General features: G+C 40.2%; 1 protein-coding gene across 1 annotated transcript in view; it reads right to left on the reverse strand.

The window, feature by feature from the left end:
- Window positions 1–10,169: 10,169 nt before the first annotated feature.
- Window positions 10,170–20,000, reverse strand: part of gcgra (glucagon receptor a) — a 102,574-nt gene continuing 92,743 nt past the window's right edge. The window contains exons 11-14 of the mRNA XM_062036698.1: window positions 15,260–15,348; window positions 15,052–15,196; window positions 13,027–13,068; window positions 10,170–12,929 (exon numbers count right to left, since the gene is read on the reverse strand). Of these exons, the coding sequence (XP_061892682.1) occupies window positions 12,594–12,929; window positions 13,027–13,068; window positions 15,052–15,196; window positions 15,260–15,348 (612 nt within the window). The 3' untranslated portion in view covers window positions 10,170–12,593. The remainder of the gene's footprint in view (window positions 12,930–13,026; window positions 13,069–15,051; window positions 15,197–15,259; window positions 15,349–20,000) is intronic.

The following is a 20,000-nucleotide window of genomic DNA, read 5'->3' on the forward strand; positions in this document are numbered from 1 at the left end:
CACCACCACCACCACCAGTGTGTCAATACGCTGTAGACTGGGGGTGACCTCTGACCTTTGGCCCCTGCTGCCAGAGTGCCTGACCTTTAACCTCTGCACTGCAAATACTGTCATAATACTACATCAGCAGCAAGCTGCACACAAATAATAACCACACACACACTCACACACACACACACACACACACACACACACACACTCACACACACACACACACACACACACACACACACACACTCACACACACACACACACACACACACACACAAACACACACACACACACACACACACACACACACACACGCACACACACACAGGTAGACTCACTCTGCGTGACGCTTGTTCTCTTTAAAAACAAACAAACGTACCACTACTTTTGTTGTTGTTGTTGTTGTTGTTGTGCAGCTCATGGCTTGGTTTGAATAAATAAACACAACTAAAACAAAAACCAGCCTCCAAGGAGAGAAGGTGGTGGTACAAAAAGTGGTCGACACACCTTTTGAACTTGATGGGGGAGAAGAGGAATAAAAAGCAGCGTGAACATGACGCATCAAAACAAGTAAAACATCAGAATGAGAAAGACTTGAATAAAACATGGCGATGAGGAGTCATGCTCGCGACGCTGCTAACTGGCTAAAGAAAGCATATTTATTATTTCATTGAAATATTTGAGCTTTGTATAATTCCACGTACATTTATTTGTCCGTTTATTTATGGGTCAGTTCTTATTTGCTAAGTATTGATTTACCCTAATCAGGTTTAGGCCGTACGTTTCCCACCTAGGCCTGCAGTGATGACCTCTCCAAATACCATCAATGATGTCACCACATGACCATGGCTGGAGAAACACTGTAAATCAGGCCTGGGCAATTATTTTGACTCGGGGGCCAAATTTAGAGAATAAAAATGTGTCTGGGGGCCGCGATATCTATTTTTTAGGAACACTAATACAAAACCTCACAATAATGTCTGATTGAATGCTAAAAATGCTATGACAAACCGCCTCAAAAACGGAAGGGCATTTTATTTTTTTCTATAAAGGATAAAACCCTGAATATTGACAACATTTGAAGGTCACACCCCCTTTCCATACACATGTTTTACAATCAAGCCAAATGCAACAAACAGCGAAATATGAACGCAAAGGGTAAAAACAACAAAAAAAACATCTACAATCTGATATACCGTATTTCCTTGAATTGGCGCCAGGAATATGGTAATCGCATGCCTAGAATTACAGCCGGGTCAAACTCGTTTCGCAAAATAATTAGCGCATGCTTGGCACTTCCGCCGGGTCAAACATGAGTCATTAAATGACTCCCGCCTCCTGGTGGTAGAGGGCGCTAGTGATCCTTCTTGCGACTGCTGGTACTGCAGAAGAAGACAACAGCAGCAAGAGTGCGCAGCCATTTATTTCACCATGGAGGATTACATATCTAAAGTAAAACAGTTTTCTAAACTGGACTTTCAATGGAAGCAGGAGGTAATACTTAAAAGGAAGATCTCCATCGAGACAGAGAGACTTTTAAAACTGAAGAAAGATAAGGAAGACTTCTATATCGATGCTTTTCTTCAAAAGGAGCTGGCATGGACTCATTTATACCTAAAGGTAAGACCATAATAACGTTTTTTTTTATTAAATGTGCTTTTCATGATAAGGTAAGCGCCGGAGTGAGAAGAGGTTTTAAAATAATTACCGCATGCATGGCAATCCCGCCTGCTTTTGGTAGACGCAGGGGTGAGAAGAGGTTTTAAATTAATTAGCGCCCCTGCGGCTATTCAAGGAAATACGGTATGTGATGCATCACTAAGCTTTAGAACTTTCTTGTAAAGATCTCCTTCCGCGTCTGTCCCTGACACCCACATTTCAGGCTCTGTGGAAACGCTCCCCACCCACACTGCTTGGTGCCTCGTCTGAGCTGCTGTGACTTACATTACCATAGAAACTAGTAGGGTTGTACGGTATACGGGTATTAGAATAGTACCACAATACTAATGAATCATATTCGGTATCATACCGCCTCTGAAAAGTACTGGTCCCCCACACCCTAAGATTTTTTGTTAAGATAAAGCCAATAATGCAATTTTTTCTGGTCCCCTTTATTTAGAAAAGTACCGAAAAGTGTGGAAATAATATTGGTATCAGGACAACACTAGTCACTCAAATATCATGCAAAAGCGCAGATTGTAAGCATTGAAATACGGTGATTATAAAAGATGAGTGCACACCATAATGGCACCTACACTTTACATCTTCAACATCTAAAATAAATATTTGGGAATGTCCGGCGGGCCAGATTGAAAAGCTTAACGGGCCACATGTGGCCCCCGGCAGGGCCGGCCCGTGGCATAGGCCGTGTAGGCCAATGCTAAGGGCGCCGTCCATTAGGGGGCGCCACGCCAGTGCCAGAAATGTTGCCGGAAAAAAAAATAAGTTGGTATTATTATTTCTAAATACAAAAAATAATCCCATGTTAATTAAAATGCAAAGTAAAGCTTATTTAATAGAAGTATTATTTGTTACAACATTACGCCCCCCCCCCCCCCCATCCCCCCGCACGGTGAGCCCCCTCCCTTCCCGTATCATGACTCTTTTTGGACGTCACCACATCAAAAAAATCAACACAAGATGTCAAAACGGCCAAAACTGTCAGGTGCCCCGGGAAGAAAAAATAGAAAAGAAGAGGAGGAGAAACGAGAAAAAGACAGAGGTAGCAGGTAGGTAACGTTAGCCGACATGAAATTATTTGTCCGTTACAGAATGTGATAGTAACCTGGCTTTTTAGCATTAAGCTAATGTTACCTGATTCGGCAATTGCTAATCAATAAATAGCTAGTTCTGTTTTAACGTCGGGTTAATATTGTGGCGGGGGCTAAATTGTTATGGAAAATAATAATGTAACGTTAGGTAATTACAGTACTCCCTGGTGTACAGTAATTTGTAAGTCATTCTAGTTAATGCAATATTAAAAAGCACAAATAGAGAACTCTGTAGGATCCCCTTTTTTTGTAATATAGTTGTTAAAGTCATACTGGTTTGATATCTTGTTTTGTGCAGTGCCTTATTTATATTGTGTTTTTAATTTATTTTATGCAACTTGTTGACACGTTTTATTTTGTGTTTATGTATGTAAAAAATATTGTATTTCATATATTCATTTTTTATTTTTTGTATTCATTTATTTATCCATATTTTTTTTTATCTTGTTAACTATTCTGATTGTTAATTTGCTTTCTTTAAGTAAAAAAAAAAGGTCAAAGACAAAGCTATTCGGTTTCTTGTGAGTATATACACTTCACTGCCGATGTGGGGGGGCGCCACCTAAAATCTTGCCTAGGGCGCCAGATTGGTTAGGGCCGGGCCTGGCGTCCGGGCCTTCATTTGCCCAGGTCTTCTATACAGGAACACATTTACTGGGCATTGAATCACATCAACAGTGTACAAAAACGGGTTATTTTCTGGCGCATTTAGAAATCAATAAATATCAGCAATTAAAACATATCTTATGTGCTACTGTCAACATTAAAATTGTAAAAAACATGAAACGTGAAAATATAAAGAAATAAAATATTAGAACTTAGCACCTATTCCACGCCGTATAAGTCAGTGGTGCCGCTCTTAGTCGCTTGATTCCAGCGGAAATGGCGAGCTTTTCCCCATTTCACCGTCGACGTGGTCTCACAAGATGTAGTTTCTCTTGAAATATCCCTCTTGAAAATGGCCTTGCAAATATATATATATATATATATATATATATCTATATATGTATGTGTGGGAAAAATCACAAGACTATTTCATCTCTACAGGCCTGTTTCATGAGGGGTTTTCCTCAATCCTCAGGAGAATCTCCTGAGGATTGAGGAAAACCCCTCATGAAACAGGCCTGTAGAGATGAAATAGTCTTGTGATTTTTTCCCACATACATATTACGCTCTACCACGGTATCGAGCACTATTTTTTGGATAATCTAATTAAGACATATATATATATATATATATATCTAGATATAGATATATATATAGCTGCCTGTTATATCTGACACCTCATCAACGTTTTGTTCTCCTTCTTTGTGGGCCAACAAAGTTGCAACTTGTGATTGGATGCTCACTTTGGAGCGGCAGTTGAGTATCCAATCACAGTGTCGTTAACATCAGGCTACCTAGATAAGCTACTGACCACAACTGCTGATCTGATTGGCTATGGCAATGGTCTATCAACTGTATGTGCCCGTTTACTTACAGCAGTGTTTTTCCACCTTTTTTGAGGCAAGGCACATTTTTTTGCAGAAATCATTAAAAATGAAACTCAGTTGACAGTAAAAAGTTGTCGCCGCAATTGTTGGATATGACTTTAAAGCATAACCAAGCATGCATCACTATAGCTCTTGTCTCAAAGTAGGTGTACTGTCACCACCTGTCACATCACACCCTGACTTATTTGGACTTTTTTGATGTTTTCCTGTGTGTAGTGTTTGACTTCTTGTCTTGCGCACCTATTTTGGTGGCTTTTTCTCTTGTTTTGGTATTTTCCTGTAGCAGTTTCATGTCTTCCTTTGAGCGATATTTCCCGCATCTACTTTGTTTTAGCAATCAAGAATATTTCAGTTGTTTTTATCCTTCTTTGTGGGGACATTGTTGATTGTCATGTCATGTTCGGATGTACATTGTCTTTGCTCCACAGTAAGTCTTTGCTGTCGTCCAGCATTCTGTTTTTGTTTACTTTGTAGCCAGTTCAGTATTAGTTTGGTTCTGCATAGCCTTCCCTAAGCTTCAATGCCTTTTCTTAGGGGCACTCACCTTTTGTTTATTTTTGGTTTAAGCATTAGACACCTTTTTACCTGCACACTGCCTCCCGCTGTTTGCGACATCTACAACAATTAGCTACCGGCTGCCACCTACTGATATGGAAGAGTATTACACGGTTACTCTGCCTAGCTCTAGACAGCACCAACACTCAACAACAACACATCATTTGCAGACTATAATTACTGCTTTGCAAAACATATTTTTCACCCAAATAGGTGAATTTAGATAATCTCCCACGGCACACCAGACTGGAATTGTATCTTTAATTCTGATCAAGAGTTCTGGTTATGTTAATCCAGCAGAGAAGGCCTTGCTGGCCCTGACGCCACACCACTGGGTTAACGTGTTACGTATTATTGATGTGACACAGTGGTCCCCAACCTTGTTTGCACCACGGACCGGTTTAATGTCGGCTTATTTCCAGGGAGCGGCTTTCCACTCGTGCCAGATAAATACAGGAAAAATAAGACAACTCACTATAATTCTGAGTTAGTGGAAGCCATGGGGGTGTTTCTTTGCAATGAGATGCGGATTGGAAATCAGCCTTTGGCTACAATCTTGTTGATATGTTGAAGGGACAAGCGGTAGGAAATGGATGTATGGATGTTCATGAATGTGCATTGTATCATGTCACAACAAATGGCAACTTACTATGAGGAGTTTTATAAACAAGCTTATTGGTGTGTTTAGTGGGACAGGGGAAAGTTAAGTTGGAGAAAATGCAGTCCTTTATAAATCATTTTTCTACGGCCCGGTAGCAAATGCGTGACGGACCGGTACTGGTCCCTGGACCGGTGGTTGGGAACCACTGAAACTTAATGTTTAAAGGCCTACTGAAAGCCACTACTAGCGACCACGCAGTCTGACAGTTTATACAGGCCTGGCCCGAACCAATCTGGCACCCTAGGCAAGATTTTAGGTGGCACCCCCCCACATCGGCAGTGAAGTGTATATACTCACAAGAAACCGAATAGCTTTGTCTTTTGACCTTTTTTTTACTTAAAGAAAGCAAATTAACATATTATATGAGAATGTTATGATTATCTTTAACCGAATCACAGCAGTGCTCAAATTAAAGAACAGCATTCCCTCTCATGTGATATTGCTTAATTAACATTAATGATGTGCACTTTAACAACTAGGCTTACAACTATACCTAATATATAAAGGGGTGGAAAAGTGACTATTACCTGCAGGGCAAACATTAGCTAACCAGAAGGCAATAACAATGTAAACAAAAAACACCTGCTTAAAAGATCTAATACAAATGTCCCTGAGGAATGTAAGGTGGGAGTACTGTAATTACCTAACGTTACATTATTATTTTCCATAACAATTTAGGCCCCTCCACAATATTAACCCGACGTTAAAACAGAACTAGCTATTTATTGATTAGCAATTGCAGAATTATGTAACATTAGCTTAATGCTAAAAAGCCAGGTTACTATCACATTCTGTAACAGACAAATAATTTCATGTAGGCTAACGTTACCTACCTGCTACCTCTGTCTTTTTCTCGTTCCTCCTCTTCTTTTCTCTTTTTTCTTCCCTGGGCACCTGACAGTTTTGGCCGTTTTGACATCTTGTGTTGACTTTTTGATGTGGTAAAAGTCATGATACGGGAAGGGAGGGGGCGCACCGTGCAGGGTGATGGGGGGGGGGGGGCGTAATGTTGTAACAAATAATATTTCTATTAAATAGGCTTTACTTTGCATTTTAATTAACGTGGGATTATTTTTTGTATTTAGAAATAATAGTACCAACTTTTTTTCTTTTTTTTTTCTCCAACATTTGTGGCACTGGCGTGGCGCCCTTAGCATTTGCCTATACGGCCTATGCCACGGGCCGACCCTGAGTTTATATATCAATGATGAAATCTTAAAATAGCAACACATGCCAATACGGCCGGGTTAACTTATAAAGTGACATTTTAAATTTCCCGCGAAATATCCTGCTGAAAACGTCTCGGTATGATGACGTATGCGCGTGACGTCACGGATTGTAGCGGACATTTTGGGACAGCATTGTGGCCAGCTGTTAAGTCGTCTGTTTTCATCTCATAATTCCACAGTGTTCTGGACATGTGTTGGTAAATCTTTTGCAATTTGTTTAATGAACAATGAAGACTGCAAAAAAGAAAGCTGTAGGTGGGAAGCGGTGTATTAGCGGCCGGCTGCAGCAACACAAACACGTAGAGAACTGGGACAACAGAGACTCTTACCAGGAGGACTTTGAGTTGGATACGCGGTACCGTGAGTACGCAGCTGCGGCTTCCAAACATTTGATCGCTCGCCCGTACGTGCGTGCCGCTATGTGCATGTCACGTACGTAACTTTGGGGAAATATATGTGCTGTATGAACTTTGGGGAGGTGAACGGTACTTTGGGCTGTGGGATTGAGTGTGTTGTGCGGGTGTTTGAGTTGTATTGGTGGGTTTTATGGACGGGAGGTGTTTGTTATGTGGCATATTAAATATAAGCCTGGTTGTGTTGTGGCTAATAGAGTATATATATGTCTTGTGTTTATTTACTGTTGTAGTCATTCCCAGCTGAATATCAGGTCCCACCCGCCTCTCACAGCATCTTCCCTATCTGAATCGCTTCCACTGCCCTCTAATCCTTCACTCTCACTTTCCTCATCCACGAATCTTTCATCCTCGCTCAAATTAATGGGGTAATCGTCGCTTTCTCAGTCCGAATTTCGCTGTAAACAATGTGCAGATGTGAGGAGCTCCACAACCTGTGACGTCACGCTACTTCCGGTACAGGCAAGGCTTTTTTATCAGCAACCAAAACTTTATCGTCAATGTTCTCTACTAAATCCTTTCAGCAAAAATATGGCAATATGGCGAAATGATCAAGTATGACACATAGAATGGATCTGCTATTCCCGTTTAAATAAGAACATCTCATTTCAGTAGGCCTTTAATAATTGTGATTAATACATGCTTTCATATCATTTGACGAGGTTGTAAACTGCGAGACGGTTAGATTTAATTATTGAATATGAACATAAGATTACAAATTTAGTGTTAATACTTGAGTGGGCCCCGGGCCTCTCTGTAGTGGAAAGGTTGGGCCCCCGAGGTCAAAAAGGGTTAAAGACCCCCTGCTCTAAAGCTCTGTGAAGAAAACAGCAAGGTTCCTATTTCTGTGTGTCAGGTACAAGGAGCAGGCAGAAAGTGGTGGCACAACCACAACACAACAGGAAGTGGTGTCACAGTCACAACAACACAACACAACACAACAGGAAGTGGTGTCACAGCCACAACAACACAACACAACACAACAGGAAGTGGTGTCACAGTCACAACAACACAACACAACAGGAAGTGGTGTCACAGCCACAACAAGTGGACTCTGTGGAATCCACCTTCTCCCACATCAGTGCAAAATAAAATACTAAGTACCGCCAACATCAGATGGTTGGCGTCAGAAATTGTTCCTCCTAAAGTCAACTAGGCCCTAAGATCCCTCCACACGGAGCTGAGACACAGAGCAGTCAACTAGGCCGGGCCCTAAGCTCCCTCCACACGGAGCTGAGACACAGATCGGGGTTAGGATTAAAATATGTCGTACATCAGAGTGATGATTAGCATTTTGACAAAAAACAAAGGCTGGGGAATTGATCAGTTTCCAGTCCTGTTCGTCGCTGTTCAACACAGGCGCTGATATCATCTCGTTATCTGACTACGGGTGTTGCTGTGTGAGAGCGGCAATAACCCACCTCGACTGGGTTCTGTGTAAAAGACACGGCCAGTCAAGTAGATCCACGTCACAGATGTGTCACTTCTGTGTGAAAGAGGCCGTCCACTGACCTCTCCTCCTCCTGAGAACCAACAAAGTGGACATTTGTTTTTTGCTCTATTTATTTTGTCAGAGTTTTGAGAGAGAAAAAAAAAAAGCCCTGTTATGCAAAACACAAATGTCCACTGCAGTGGACACTGTTTATGTTTGTGCAGCATGATGAGCAATAACTCTATGAAGACTTTTGAAACTACTCACATCTTATTTATAATCCGTCTCCGAGCCTCTCTTGACCTGGCAGGCCTGAATGTGAACCAGGGAAAACCTGGTCTGAGCAGCTGCCTGTTTCCCACCAAAACAAGCACAGACCAGATCAAATACTTTTGTTATATCTTGTTTTTTTTACACTGGTATTCTTCTTTTTTTAAAACCTCCACTAAGGTTGTACATATTTCTCATAAGTCAGGACGACGCTCACATCTCAATAATTAAAGGAGAACTGCACTTTTTGGGGGGGATTTTGCCCGTCCTTCACAATCATCATGGAAGACATGGTGGATTTTTCTTTAATGCATTCTAGTACATAAATAATAAATAAATAAATGTGATCAAAAGTCCGCTTACAATGGAGCCTATGGGAGCCTTTCAATTCTGCCGACAGAGCCCCTCAAAAAACATCCTAACATCTCCATTAGGGTTTTATGTAAGTATATATGAAATATAGTAACATTCATAATAACATGTAGTATATACATGATGTAAGTATATATATGTAATGTAGTAATATTCATAATAACATGTAGTATATACATGATGTAAGTATATATGAAATATAGTAACTTTCATAATAACATGGAATATATACATGATGTAAGTATATATGTCATGTAGTAACATGTATAATAACATGTAATATATACATGATGTAAGTATATGTCATGTAGTAACATTCATAATAACATGTAATATATACATGATGTAAGTATATATGTCATGTAGTAACATGTATAATAACATGTAATATATACATGATGTAAGTATATATGTAATATAGTAACATTCATAATAACATGTAATATATACATGATGTAAGTGTATATGTCATGTAAAAAAAACATTTACATTTTCCTGAGGGAACTCTCCTGAAGGAAACAATAAAGTACTATCCATCTATCTAGTAACATTTATAATAACATGTAATATATACATGATGTAAGTGTATACAGTATGTAGTATCTAGTAACATTCATAATAACATGTAATATATACATGATGTAAGTATATATATATGTCATGTAGTAATATTCATAATAACATGTAATATATACATGATGTAAGTATATATGTCATGTAGTAACATGTATAATAACATGTAATATATACATGATGTAAGTATATATGTAATGTAGTAACATGTATAATAACATGTAATATATACATGATGTAAGTATATATATGTCATGTATTAATATTCATAATAACATGTAATATATACATGATGTAAGTATATATATATATGTAATGTAGTAATATTCATAATAACATGTAATATATACATGATGTAAGTATATATATGTCATGTAGTAATATTCATAACATGTAATATATACATGATGTAAGTATATATGTCATGTAGTAACATTCATAATAACATGTAATATATACATGATATAAGTATATATGTAATGTAGTAACATGTATAATAACATGTAATATATACATGATGTAAGTATATATATGTCATGTAGTAATATTCATAATAACATGTAATATATACATGATGTAAGTATTATATGTAATGTAGTAATATTCATAATAACATGTAATATATACATGATGTAAGTATATATGTCATGTAGTAATATTCATAATAACATGTAATATATACATGATGTAAGTATTATATGTAATATAGTAACATTCATAATAACATGTAATATATACATGATGTAAGTATATATGTCATGTAGTAACATGTATAATAACATGTAATATATACATGATGTAAGTATATATGTAATATAGTAACATTCATAATAACATGTAATATATACATGATGTAAGTGTATATGTCATGTAAAAAAAACATTTACATTTTCCTGAGGGAACTCTCCTGAAGGAAACAATAAAGTACTATCCATCTATCTAGTAACATTTATAATAACATGTAATATATACATGATGTAAGTGTATACAGTATGTAGTATCTAGTAACATTCATAATAACATGTAATATATACATGATGTAAGTATATATATATGTCATGTAGTAATATTCATAATAACATGTAATATATACATGATGTAAGTATATATGTCATGTAGTAACATGTATAATAACATGTAATATATACATGATGTAAGTATATATGTAATGTAGTAACATGTATAATAACATGTAATATATACATGATGTAAGTATATATATGTCATGTATTAATATTCATAATAACATGTAATATATACATGATGTAAGTATATATATATATGTAATGTAGTAATATTCATAATAACATGTAATATATACATGATGTAAGTATATATATGTCATGTAGTAATATTCATAACATGTAATATATACATGATGTAAGTATATATGTCATGTAGTAACATTCATAATAACATGTAATATATACATGATATAAGTATATATGTAATGTAGTAACATGTATAATAACATGTAATATATACATGATGTAAGTATATATATGTCATGTAGTAATATTCATAATAACATGTAATATATACATGATGTAAGTATTATATGTAATGTAGTAATATTCATAATAACATGTAATATATACATGATGTAAGTATATATGTCATGTAGTAATATTCATAATAACATGTAATATATACATGATGTAAGTATTATATGTAATATAGTAACATTCATAATAACATGTAATATATACATGATGTAAGTATATATTCCCATTTAGATGAAAAATGTGTCAATCCTGGCAAAGAAACGGTTGTGATTTTCGTGTCGTCCTTGACTGTTTCAGGTCCGAAAGGGCTGCCAAAGTGTCCCAACTTGTTGGATTATATTCTCAGCCGTCTATTTTTCAGGTGAGAGGCATGAGTTATGATCTAGAATAAGCTTACAGGGAGCAGGGAAGCGAGGAAGCAGCAGATCACTCGATGATGTGAACGATGCCGCTCTAAATAGTTTGTCTGCGTTAGCACTTCTAATAACAATATCACTAATACTTGTTAATATTTACCAAACGTTAATTCAGTATTATTGGCGCTTTTTGAATGGCTATTTATCGGATTTTTTTGGAAGGAATAGTGGAGCTCCCATCAGACTTTTATTTACAACTATTTCATATTTAGAATGCAATAACAAAAGAATCCATCCGTCGTCGTGTCTCTCATAATGATTGTGAACGACGGGCCGAATTCCAATAAAGTGCAGTCAGTTCCCCTTTAAAGGACAACAGTCAGCTTGGATACACTGTTTAGAGTAGTCAGTGTGCAGCTTGTATAGCACAATAGATTGACTGATACACATCGAAAGCCCAGTTTCTGCTCCACTCTTGCCAGAAAAACAAAAAAAGAGTGTAAAGTCATTTGCAAATAAACAGAATATATAAAAAATAAAATTGAGGTGACAATACGTGTCAGGATTGACCAGGAACATCCTCACTGAGGTTAGCATTTCTGCTGTTAGATTTGTACCGCCTTATTTCAACCCTGCAACAAAAAAGCCAGACCAGGTCTACAGTTGAAGATCCACTTTGGCCTTCAGCACTGCAACTCAGAGGCTTCTTATGTAAAGTCTTTGAATTGCTGATTCCAAAAAGTATTATTTTACATGGCTCGGTTTGCCTTGAGGGAGGCCTGCAGATCCCCACCAGGCTGCGGGGGCCACGCACTCGCAGCCTGCAGGTCCCCAGCAGTATGCGGGGGCCACGCACTCGCAGCCAGCAGGTCCCCAGCAGGCTGCGGGGCCACGCAGGCTGCGGGGGCCACGCACTCGCCCGCTGACTGTGTCCGTCAGAGCTGCTCAGTACTGACTTAAGTGGGGCGTCCTTCATTGGAGGCCCTCCAGGTTCCTGCTCTTGTCCACAACGCCCATGTCCTCCACCGCGGTGTAGTGACCGACCGTGCCCTCGTGCAGCGGGGAGCCGCGCTGGCCCGCCGCTTTTCCGTGGTCGGCCCCGCCCCCGTTGGCCACCAGCATGTGCCACTCCTCGGGGGAGCAGATGGACGTGGCCCGCTCGGGGAGTTGGGGCGGTGGCTGCGAGACGTGGTTGAGCAGGCTTCCTGTCTTGGTGTTGGGCATGTTGCTGTACGTGTGGCGGTACTCCTCCTCGATGTTGCGGCCCAGCTTCCAGCGCTTCCACTTTTTCAGCACCTCGGACTGCACCTGCGGAGAAGGCGAAGGTGATCCGTGACCGGAGAAGGTGAAGGTTATCCGCGACTCGATTGGGGAAGAGTTGACGATAGGACGGCAGGAAACTCACTTCTTTGTTGACGAAGCAGTACAAGATGGCTACCAGGAGACCCTGAGGAGACATCAAGTGCATTAATGCCATTTAGTAGACAACATGGATACAACTTAACCGAGATAAATAGACTCTGTACTTTAATAATCCCTTCTCGGAAAATCAGTCATGACCTGGTTGTAGATTTTCTTTGGTCGTCTTTGTCATGTTTTATTTTAATTGGACTCCCTTAGTTCTGTTTTCAGCACCCCTGGGTTTGTGTTTCTTAGTTGCCATGGGTGCTGATTATTTTCACTTGCCTCTGATTAGTGTTCGGGACACTCACCTACTCCTGGGCACCAACCAGAGAGTTTTTTATTCCTGCTTAGTGCCACGTTTGGTCTGGCTGTCTTGTTTGCTCCATGCAACAAGTTAGGTTCCTTGGTATACCGTTGGATTCCTGAGCTACGCTTCACCATTTGCTTAACCGAGATAAATAGACTCTGTACTTTAATAATCCCCTCACGGAAAATCAGTCATGACCTGATTATAGATTTTCTTTGGTCGTCTTTGTCATGTTTTATTTTAATTTGACTCCCTTAGTTCTGGCTAATAACAACAGGGTGGAGTGCCATCTCCGGGTTGGGGAGGAGACCCTGCCCCAAGTGGAGGAGTTCAAGTACCTCGGAGTCTTGTTCACGAGTGAGGGAAGAGTGGATGGTGAGATCGACAGGCGTATTGGTGCGGCGTCTTCAGTAATGCGGACGCTGTATCGATCCGTTGTGGTGAAGAAGGAGCTGAGCCGGAAGGCAAAGCTCTCAATTTACCGGTCGATCTACGTTCCAATCCTCATCTATGGTCATGAGCTTTGGGTTATGACCGAAGGGACAACATCACGGGTACAAGCGGCCCAAATGAGTTTCCTCCGCCGGGTGGCGGGGCTCTCCCTTAGAGATATGGTGAGAAGCTCTGTCATCTGGGAGGAGCTCAGAGTAAAGCCGTTCGGGCATCTGGTCAGGATGCCACCCGAACGCCTCCCTAGGGAGGTGTTTAGGGCACGTCCGACCGGTAGGAGGCCACGGGGAAGACCCAGGACACGTTGGGAAGACTATTTTCTCCCGGCTGGCCTGCACAGGCAGATCTCTATCAGAGTTAAGCAAGTTAATAAAGTGGTGAGTGTTCAGGTAAGTGCAGAGTTTAGGGCAATAACAGCTCTAGGATAGAAACAGTTTTTCAGTCTATTTGTCCTTGCTTTGATGGTCTTATAGCGACTCTCTGAGGGCAAGAGTTGAAGCCAGTGGTGACCTGGGTGGGATGAGTCCCTGAGGATGCTGCAGTGTCTCTTATACAGGTCCTCTAGAGATGTAAGAGGACATGCAGTGAAAAATAAATCATTGTCCTACCTGCACACTGCCTCCACAGTTCTGTTTGCTTCTTGAGGAAACGACCAGCGCATTACTAATACCATAAAGTCTATAAAAGCTGTGCCGGTCAAAATAGAAGCGGCCCCGTCAAAACTTCATATACTTAAGTAATAAATTGACTATAAATCCAGGTCTGTATGGCATACTGTTTAGTTTCCACACCCTTTAAGTAAAATGTTCACACTTGGATTCTGCATAGAGGTCCTTCCCTTACCCCCTTGGCGTATGACCTAGTGTTTACGTGTCAAGTATCAGTGGAGGTCTTCTGGCTAGACATGTCCACAGTGACTTGGTGGTTCTCTCTTAGCACCCCTCTGCTGTCACTGTAATAAGATCAGAAACCTTAACCGCCTTACGGGCCAGACATCGTCTTGGCCTGGTGGCCAAACGGTCAATGGTCATGTGACAGAGCCACTAAGCAGCAAACTATGTTCACGTAATCTCGCCCGGCAGGCTTAGTCATGGGCTAGTGCAAGAAACCTGATGGTTTTGGTTCCATTTATGAGCTGGTTTGGTACCATTATGGCCACTCTAGGAACCCTAAACTTCCTTGTAAGCGTCCAAACTACTTCTGACCCAGTAGGCTCTCTCTCATACACACACAGCAGACATTTGGACTCCTTGCACATTGCTTGTGTACCTGGAAGGAGGAGAAGAAAAGGTCAATGACCAACTTGGTGAGGCGCAAACCGATGGTGGTCTCGGTGGCCTCGTCAGTGACGTAAATAAAGACCACTTGGTGGATACCCAGCAGAGGGATGAGCGTTAGGGTCGACTTGGCCAACCTGCGATGCAGTCCAGAGTTTGAGAGTCAGATTTTGAAAGAGTCGATGTCAATTGGAACTCACCTGAATTTGTAGTCTGTGTATCTCATTTGGTGTGCTCTCAGCTTGGACACGAGGATTTTGATAATATGGATGAAGATCAGGAAGTTGATCTGGGAAGGATATCATAGAATATGTTTATTTCCCCTCAAGTGATTCATTCAATCAATCAGGGTTCAATCTAGGGCAGACCTGGGCAAACTAAGGTCCGGGGGCCACATGCGGCCCGTTACGCTTTTCAATCTGGTGTAGCTGCCAGTCTTGAACTATACTAAGTCTTTCTATGGTTGGAATCTGCGCTTTTGCATGATATTTGAGTGACTAGTGTTGTCCTGATACCAAGATTATTTCGATACTTTTCGGTACTTTTCGGTACTTTTATAAATAAAGGGGACCAGAAAAAATGGCATTATTGGCTTTATTTTAACAAAAAATCTTAGGGTGTGGCGGACCGATACTTTTCAGAAGCGGTATGGTACCGAATATGATTCATTAAATGATAAATGGGTTATACTTGTATAGCGCTTTTCTACCTTCAAGGTACTCAAAGCGCTTTGACACTATTTCCACATTCACCCATTCACACACAAATTCACACACTGATGGCGGGAGCTGCCATGCAAGGTTCCTAACCACCACCCATCAGGAGCAAGGGTGAAGTGTCTTGCCCAAGGACACAACGGACGTGACTAGGATGGTAGAAGGTGGGGATTGAACCCCAGTAACCAGCAACCCTCCGATTGCTGGCACGGCCACTCTACCAACTTCGCCACACCGTCCCTTAGTATTATTATTATTAGTAGTAGTAGTATCGCGGTACTATACTAATACCCGTATACCGTACAACCCTATTAGTTACTATGGTAATCTACGTCACAGCAGCTCAGACGAGGTACCAAGCAGTGTGGGTGGGGAGTGTTTCCACAGAGTGGTTCCAGAGCCTGAAATGATTTTTTCAAAAAAGTTCTAAAGCTTAGTGATATATCACATATATCAGATTGTAGATGTTTTTTGTTTTTTTTTACCCTTCACGTTCATATTTCACTGTGTTTGTTGCATTTTTGTTGCATTTGGCTTGATTGTAAAACATGTGGATTGAGAGGGGGTGTGATGTTCATATTTTGTCAAAATTCAGGGTTTTATCCTTCATAGAAAATTTTTAAATTCCACTCCGTTTTTAAGGTGGTCTGTAATAGCATTTTTAGCATTCAATCAGACTTTATTGTGGGGTTTTGTATCAGTTTTCCTAAAACATAGATATACCGTACCCCAGGACACATTTTTATTCTCTAAATTTGGCCCCTGAGTCAGAATAATTGCCCAGGCCTGATCTAGGGGGTGGGAATAGTCCAGTTGGTAACACTGAATCCTCCTGCAAAGTCTTCTTATGCTCTGGCAGAGTTGTACTGTCTTGTACTGACAGCACCATCGTCATGTGTTCATGAGCAAGGGCCAACAGTTAGCCCCAAATCTATTTGTGGCAGACCAACACAAACAAATAACATCTTTTTCTGTTGCTGTGTTGTCCTTCATCGTGTCTCCCAAGTCTTCTGAGGCCAGTACTCGGGGGAACAGGTCCCAAATCCCCAGATGTGGGGACAACGATGTGTTGAGGTAGCAAAAAAAATAAAAATATATATTCTGACAGACTGCAAATACAGAGTTAAATATTAGGGCTGTGAAAGGATTGATATTTTTAATCAGACTAATCCCGCTCTTGAGTTGTGATTAATCACAGGTTATTAGTCGCTTTCACAATTAAAATTTGCTTAACAAAATACCCCAATAATAAAAACAATTTCAATGTTGTTGTCGGAATGTAATCCAGGAACTTTTTAAATGTTTCACTTAACTGCAAGTCATTGATGTGCTCAACACTTGGTAAGTACAGTAAGTACAGTAAGATGTAAGTGCACATTTTATTCAAGTATTTGCAATTATGTAGCAAAAGGTAGTAATCACATGAATAAACAACTTTATATAGTGCACACTTTACATCTGCATTTACTTTTCCTTCAAACAGTTGTTTAAAGGCCTACTGAAATGATTTTTTTTTTATTTAAACGGGAATAGCAGATCCATTCTATGTGTCATACTTGATCATTTCGCGATATTGCCATATTTTTGCTGAAAGGATTTAGTAGAGAAAATCCACGATAAAGTTCGCAACTTTTGCTCGCTGATAAAAAAAAAAGCCTTGCCTGTAGCGGAAGTAGCGTGACGTCACAGGAGCTAGTATTCCTCACAATTCCCCGTTGTTTACAATGGAGCGAGAGAGATTCGGAGCGAGAAAGTGATGATTACCCCATTAATTTGAGCGAGGATGAAAGATTCGTAGATGAGGAACGTTACAGTGAAGGACTTGAGAGGCAGTGCAGGACGTATCTTTTTTCGCTCTGACCGTAACTTAGGTACAAGCTGGCTCATTGGATTCCACACTCTCTCCTTTTTCTATTGTGGATCACAGATTTGTATTTTAAACCACCTGGGATACTATATCCTCTTGAAAATGAGAGTCGAGAACGCAAAATGGACATTCAGTGCCTTTTATCTCCACGACAATACATCGGCGAAATGCTTTAGCTACGAGCTAACGTGATAGCATCGTGATTTAACTGCATATAGAAACAAAAAAATAAACCCCTGACTGGAAGTATAGATAGAAAATCAACAATACTATTAAACCGTGGACATGTAAATACACGGTTAATGCTTTCCAGGCTGGCGAAGGTTAACAATGCTGTGCTAACGACGCCATTGAAGCTAACTTAGCAACTTAGCAACGGGACCTCACAGAGCTATGCTAAAAACATTAGCTCTCCACCTACGCCAGCCAGCCCTCATCTACTCATCAACACCCGTGCTCACCTGCGTTCCAGCGATCGGCAGAAGGACGAAGGACTTCACCCGATGCGTTTGGCGGCCCGGAGACGTAGGAAGTCAAGGTGAGGTCGGCGGCTAGCGCGGCTAGCGCTCCAACAAAGTCCTCCTGGTTGTGTTGCTGTAGTCCGCTGCTAATACACCGATCCCACCTACAACTGTCTTCTTTGCAGCCTTCATTGTTCATTAAACAAATTGCAAAAGATGTCCAGAATACTGTGGAATTATGAAATGAAAACAGAGCTTTTTGTATAGGATTCTACGGGGTACCATAACTTCCGTTACTCTGACTTCGTCACGCGCATACGTCATCATACCGCGACGTTTCAGCCGGATATTTCCCGGGAAGTTTTAAATGTCACTTTATAAGTTAACCCGGCCGTATTGGCATGTGTTGCAATGTTAAGATTTCATCTTTGATATATAAACTATCAGACTGCGTGGTCGCTAGTAGTGGCTTTCAGTAGCCCTTTAAACAAAAAAACTTATTTACCTTTTCAGATGACACTAAGGGACACAAAGTGGTTTTCATTGAGGGCCACATGGCAGTTATCACTTGTAACAGTGGATAATGTAGGAATTGGATTTCAGTATTAATTATATCAATTGTTTTAAGTAGACTGTCTATTTTACAGTAAAAATCTTTATATTTACAAATTTTTACAGTAGAATAGTGTTGTTGGGTTTTTTTTTTTACAACATTTTACAGTAAATGGAAAAACAGAACCACAAATTTTTTTTTTTACAAAAAAAGCTTGCAGTTAGAACTGTAAATTAATTTTCTTCTGTTTAGTCTTAGTCTATTTCTATTTTTTGTTTGTTCTACATTGTTAAATGTTAGCGTGTCAAATTTGATCAAAAGACCCAAGGGTTGGGAGTTTCGCGAACAAACCAAATCTATTGACTGGCTCATTGACATGAACGTTTTCAGTACAAGCTGTCTAAGAGCATTCATTGTATGTTGAGGACATTAGAATGATTGATACGCGCTTTCTTGTCTCCAAAACATCCACAAACGTCGCCAGATTTGTCGCTAACGGCTTATGGGAAAGAAAGTCACTAAGAAGAGTTGGAAAAATACTATTTAGCGAGAAAGTCGCCAAGTTGACAACACTGTGCTGAAGTGTGTGTGAAAGATAGAGACTAAACCTAAAACCGGCTTATGCCACGTCTGATTGGTTTACATGGCGTGGTGCCTTCCGTCGTTGTCTAGATTTAGGCACAATCATTTGTGGATCGGTCTGTGATTGGTTGTTTCGGTCGGTCAATCAGTTACTTAAATTGGGGACGGCGTGGCGCAGTTGGCAGAGTGGCCGTGCCAGCAACCTGAGGGTTCCTGGTTCGATCCCCACCTTCTACCAATTTTGTCATGTTCGTTGTGTCCTTGAGCAAGACACTTCACCCTTGCTCCTGATCGTGGCTAGGGCCTTGCATGGCAGCTCCCGCCATCAGTGTGTGAATGTGTGTGTGAATGGGTGAATGTGGAAATAGTGTTAAAGAGTACCTTGAAGGTAGAAAAGCGCTATACAGGCATAACCCATTTACCATTTAAATTACGGCAAGCCGCGAGGAATTGTTTTTTACTATTATGAAAAATTGTTTATTATTATGAAAAAAGAAAAGATCTCCGTGGTGATGCCCCGGATACTACAACATCCTCACTTAAATAAGTCTGCATGTTAGAATAATTATGTGTAAGTTATCACACAACTCTTATGCTTAAAGGCCGTTGCTATAGTTATTATCAATTGTGCTGAAGTTGTACTTTTCTATCCGTGCAAAGGGACAACTTGCAATCTTGGATTGCGAGTCGTCTCGTATCAAGTGTTTGTGTCCAGAACATCGAGTACCGTGACGCAGACAAAGCAGAAACAGGGCAATATCA

The sequence above is a fragment of the Entelurus aequoreus genome, linkage group LG25 (assembly GCF_033978785.1).
Source record: "Entelurus aequoreus isolate RoL-2023_Sb linkage group LG25, RoL_Eaeq_v1.1, whole genome shotgun sequence".
Classification (NCBI taxonomy): Eukaryota; Metazoa; Chordata; class Actinopteri; order Syngnathiformes; family Syngnathidae; genus Entelurus; species Entelurus aequoreus.